Source organism: Spea bombifrons, chromosome 4 (genome assembly GCF_027358695.1).
Source record: "Spea bombifrons isolate aSpeBom1 chromosome 4, aSpeBom1.2.pri, whole genome shotgun sequence".
NCBI lineage: Eukaryota > Metazoa > Chordata > Amphibia > Anura > Pelobatidae > Spea > Spea bombifrons.
Window position 1 is genome coordinate 110,155,843 of NC_071090.1, and position 5,567 is coordinate 110,161,409.

Here is a 5,567-nt window from a genome sequence, read left to right on the forward strand (position 1 = left end):
ATTTTTGATCATATTATCTAATTTCCTATACAACAAATAATAAAATATGGTTAAAAAATTTTAAGAAAAAAACCTTTTCTCACTTTTATTTGAAAAATGTTTTACTCATTCAAAAAAGCTAATAAAAAAACAGCTAAATAGATTCTACTATTCATCCTGAGTTTAAAAATACCCAATGTTTTTATGCTTGTTTTTGCTTTTTTCTGCAAGTTGTTAGGCAATAAGTACAAGTAGCGTTTTGTTATTTCAAAAGCAATTTTTTTTCTAAATCTGGTCATTCTGCCCCATGTGCTATTTTGGGTATCTTTAAAGCTGGCCAATGCAATTTACCCCATCAAATTATATATTATTGAAAACTAGACACCTTAAGGTATTTCGAATGCTAGTATTTTAACCATTTCCATGCGCTAATTCTACCACCAGCCTTTGTCAAACTTTGTGGTGGTAATTTATTTTGGGTTTTCTTATCATAAAAAATGTGCTTCAGGTATGGATTTACAGCTCCTGGTATACGTCACTTTCAAACAAGATCCTAATATGTGTTCAGCAACATCTCCCGAGTGCAGTGTCGGGTTGTTTAGGATTTAAAATGCCACATTTGGGAAGTGCACATTTTTCAACTTGGAACTTTAACATCTGGTCCTACTGCCCCCATGTCCTAATAGGGCTAATTCAATTCATCCCATCAAACCATATATTTTTGAAAACTAGACACCCCAGGGTATTTCAAATGCTAGTATTTTAACTCTTTCCATGTATTCGTTTTACCACCAGCCTTTGTCAAAATTTGTGCTTCAGGTGTGAATTTACAGCTCCTGGTACATGTCACTGCAGGGGCATATCTAGAGTATTTGGCACCTGGGGCGGATCCTGTATGTGGCACCCCCCCACACACACATTAACACTTTAAAACTGGATAGCTTCTATCGTTATATACTGGCGCAGACATTGATGGGGGTACAGCATAACACCTAACACTATATACTGAGGTCAACATTGACGGGGGTACAGCATAACACCTAACACTATATACTGAGGTCAACATTGACGGGGGTACAGCATAACACCTAACACTATATACTGATGCAGACATTGACGGTGGTACAGCGTAATCCCTATCACTATACATTGAGCCAGACACTGATAATAGTTCAGCATAACTTCCACCACTATATACTAACCCAAACATTGATGTGGTGTAGGCCTACCACTTCAATGTCTGGCTTAGGGATGCACCAAAACGATAATTCTGGACTGAAACTGAAAATCCAGCATTTACCTGTTCGAAACCAAATATGACCCCCCACCATAAACAAAAAATCTCACACTTTTATTTAAAGTAAGTAACACAGCAAAATAGGACAAAAAAATCACCAACAATATTAATATATATATATATATATATATATATAATTGTTAACAGCAATCACACTCCTATCATGCCCAGGCATACCCAGATTCCAGCATGTACTAGCTGACTTGGCATGATAGGAGTGTGATTGCTGTTAGCAATTATATATATATATATATATATATATATATATATATATATATTGTTATTATTATTGTTCACATGTGAACTCAGCACTGGAGGCATAGAATCAGACATACAAATCCCGTATTTGCAGGTATACAATAATAATGTATGGAAACATAGCAAGAGATAAAACTACAGGCATAGATGATAGGTTGCACAACCCAAAGCCAGCTCTGGACTCCACACTGCCCACATAGAACCTGACCAGCACCCAGATTACACACACAGTATTTTCCATCTTTGTCCCCAAACAGCCCAGCATGAGTCAACTTTGTCCCCAAACAGCCCGGCCTGTGCCAGCTTTGTCCCATAAACACCCTGCCTGTGTCATCTTGGTCCCCAAGGCTCAAACATCCTGCTCTACATCAATTATACATCTATCATACACACCAACACTTTAACAGTCACTCACTTATTCACACTTTCATTAACATAATTCACACAATCATTTATTCTCTCATTCACACAAATTTACACATTCATTAATGCATTCTCACAAACTCATTAATTATCTCCCTCATTCAGACAATTCATCCACACATTCATTCATTCTCTCACTCATTCTCACTATCTACCTTTCCCCCTTTTCTACCCCTTCTCACTATCTACCCCCCTCTCCCGCCCTTCTCACTATCTATCCCCCTCTCCCTCCCTTCTCACTATCTACCCCCTCTCTCCCTTCTCACTATCTACCCCCTCCCTCCTCACTATCTATCCCCTCTCCCGCCCTCCTCACTATCTACCCCCTCTCCCTCCCTCCTATCTACCCCCTCTCCCTCCCTCCTCACTGTACCATGTATGTCTTGTCTGGTTATGTTTCTTGCTCAGTCTCCCTGTCCCTTGCTCGCCCTGTCCCCTTGCTCGCTATGTTTCTCCTGTAATGTGCTTAGCTTCCATAATCCCAGCCTGCAGCATCTTGCACATGATTCTAGTGCGATGTCTCATGCCTGCTCCAGGGTGCCTGCAGGATATCACCAAGTTCTGCTTTGTTCTGGACAACATCCGCTGCTATGTCAGGACCCTGGTGTGTGGTCACACAACCCTAGATGCCCACCCAGGAGAGTGCAGTTGCCCTGCACCAGGCCCTGTCCAACTCTGCTACTGCGCAATAACTCCTGAACACCATCTTTGGCCGCTCCTGGGTCATTACAGTGATCTGTATGGACCCAGTTCCGTGACATATTGCTTTTTACCTTCCATGAAAACAAATTCTGTCCAGACGTCTCCAGCCAGTTGATGTGTTTACCAGTGTCCAACTGTTTTCTGCCAATGCTTAGCTGATGGCACTGATGGACATCTTCCAATTATGATAAAAAGTAAGCAAGATGTGTGTTTCAACTGCTGTAATAAGTTTCCTTGGCCGACCACTGGATCTACACTGCTGCCTCTTGGACCTGCCAACAAGTTTGCCTCGGCCAAAATGCATTGTTAAAATTAAGAGTGAAGTAATGGTTGTCTTTTAAAATGATTGAAGACAATAAAAATAATGGCTGCTATTTTTACTTGCATTACTATTATTACATATTGCCATCACAGCTCACAGCTCATAGTACTATCAAATAAATCAATGATATAAATAAGCAAACTGTGTATAAGCAAAAATATGTTGAGGACCTGTTTCTTGGAAGTTTACAGAGTTTTAGGGAGTTGAGTCAGAAATGAGACAAAAGATAAGATTTTCAATTCAACACAAGGACTATTTTAGCTTTTTATTAACACATCTGGTTGAAACTATTGACTAGTTCCACTAGTGTATTTTTTATTTACAAATCCAAAACACGTTAAAAACGTTTTTTGTTTTTTTTTGTAAAACAACTTGAAGATAATTAGCGATCTAGTCTATTTGGAATAATTTGTTTGTTTTGTTTGGAGATCACTTGAGGATTCCTGAGGCTCGTAGTAGAAAGAAAAAAAATCTATAAAAGGCAGTTTGTTATCAACCTAGACAAATATTGCAAGAACACAGAGAGAACGTTATGGACACGGTAAGAGTTTGTCTTTCTCTATGTCTTCCATGCTTAGAATGCACAGTCCGATGCTTACAATTTACATTAAGCATAGATGGATTTTCTCTTTTCAAATTTTCATTGTGATGTGAAAAAAAATCCAAGCTCTGATTCACTAGCGTCCTTTAATAAATACAATATCACCTCTTCCTTTTCCCATCTACAAGATTTCACTCGGGCCACCCCAAATCTCTTGAATCTACTTCCACCGAACCTTCAGCTTTCACCCTCCCTCTTAACATTCAAGAAACATCTCAAAACTCACTTCTTCAGAGCTGCTGCACCATAACTTCCCCGTAACTGATACAACCCCACACTACCATTCACCCTTACTCTGTCACCCCATTCCCTCAAGATTGTAAACTTGCAAGCTGAGCCTCTCCACCCAATGTATCGGTTTGTCTTAGTCTGTCAATTCTCATCTTGTCATACCCCTTGAATGTATGTATTGTATTAAGCGCTGCATTGTTGGCACTATATAAATAAAAGATAATAATAATAATAATAGTCACACTTCTATGGCTTCTTTTCTAGGTCTGAAACACATTCAGAGAGTTATCTTATCATGCATCACCTGCAGGATTTTAAGAACAGAACAATAATCCAGGATTTCTGGATTATTGGATTTGAGAATATTCACAACATTAAAACATTACCTTTTCTTTTGTTTCTAATAATTTATCTTTTAACATTATCTGCTAATTTCACCATCATATCACTGGTCATCACAAGTCCCCACATCAACGCTCCGATGTACTTCTTCCTCAGCCACCTGTCTTTCAACGACATCCTTATCTCCACAACCATTGAACCTGAAATGCTGCAGATTATATTGAGAGAAGGAAGTTCTATAACCCAAGCTGGCTGCTTCACCCAATTCTACTTTTTTTCAGTTTCCACCTCTAATGAGTGTTTGCTCCTCACTGCGATGTCCTACGATCGATATTTGGCCATCTGTAACCCATTGCGTTATTCCTCCATCATGGACCTCAAACTTTGTACTCTTCTTACATCTTCATGTTGGGTTTCTGGAATAATTATTTCCTTACCACATGTCGTTATTTTGCAGAAGATGACATTTTGTGCGTCAAATAGAATTAACCATTTTTATTGTGACTTTCTTCCACTTATCAGTCTTTCTTGTTCAGACACATCAGCTATAGAAACTATAAGTGCAATCAACTCTATCCCAATCGTATTTCTACCATTAATTGTTATCTCTGTGACGTATGCGAACATCATTGTCGCCATCCTCCGGATCTCTGCCTCGGCTGGTAGACAAAAAGCGTTCTCCACCTGCAGCTCCCACCTGACCGTGGTCTGTATGTTTTATGGGACCATAGTGTTTAATTATCTGGTTCCATCTGAAGGACAATTCCTAGGGTTACAAAAAATGATTTCTGTCTGTTACACTATTGTGACCCCACTGCTAAACCCCTTAATATACAGTCTAAGAAATAAAGAGATTACAAGGGCACTAATGAAATGTATCTTTCATGAAACAAAATAAAATGAAAATAATGTATCTTTGTAGTAGAAAACCTCAAAAATGACTCCTCGCTATCATGAATGCCAGGGAGCTTCATTAATAGATTTAAATATGAGCAGCCCTGGTAGTTTTTCAAATACTCACTAAATACTTGTCTCCATGTCAAATGACTCCAATAAATGGCATTGTACTCGGAAATAGCACATGTAGCCCATATAGGCGCAAGTTCTGCAGGGTAGATATACAAAATGGGTATTATATCCTAAGATTATAAAAAGAATAAAAAATGATGCATAAAATTCATATTATCACAACTATAGCACCTTTTTTGTACCTCCTCGTTATGAGGTAACATACGATATCACAGTTATTACACTGGATTTTTTTTATGAAACTCAACATATCTTTTATTTCCTACTATACCAGTGATGTTGTAGACGATTAAGTCAATTAACAGAATATTGAAAAGTCAAGTAAAATAACGTCAGCCGTCAAAACCTGACACAGCTGCTGTTTTCAAGTTGATAAGAGTGTT

At 38.4% G+C, this 5,567-nt stretch overlaps 1 protein-coding gene across 1 annotated transcript; it reads left to right on the plus strand.

Annotated features, from left to right (window-relative positions):
- The first annotated feature begins 4,108 nt into the window (after nucleotides 1-4,108).
- LOC128491699 (olfactory receptor 5V1-like) lies at nucleotides 4,109-5,053 on the plus strand. The gene has a single exon (XM_053464011.1). It carries the CDS (start codon nucleotides 4,109-4,111, stop codon nucleotides 5,051-5,053), a length of 945 nt encoding a protein of 314 aa, XP_053319986.1.
- Nucleotides 5,054-5,567: the final 514 nt, after the last annotated feature.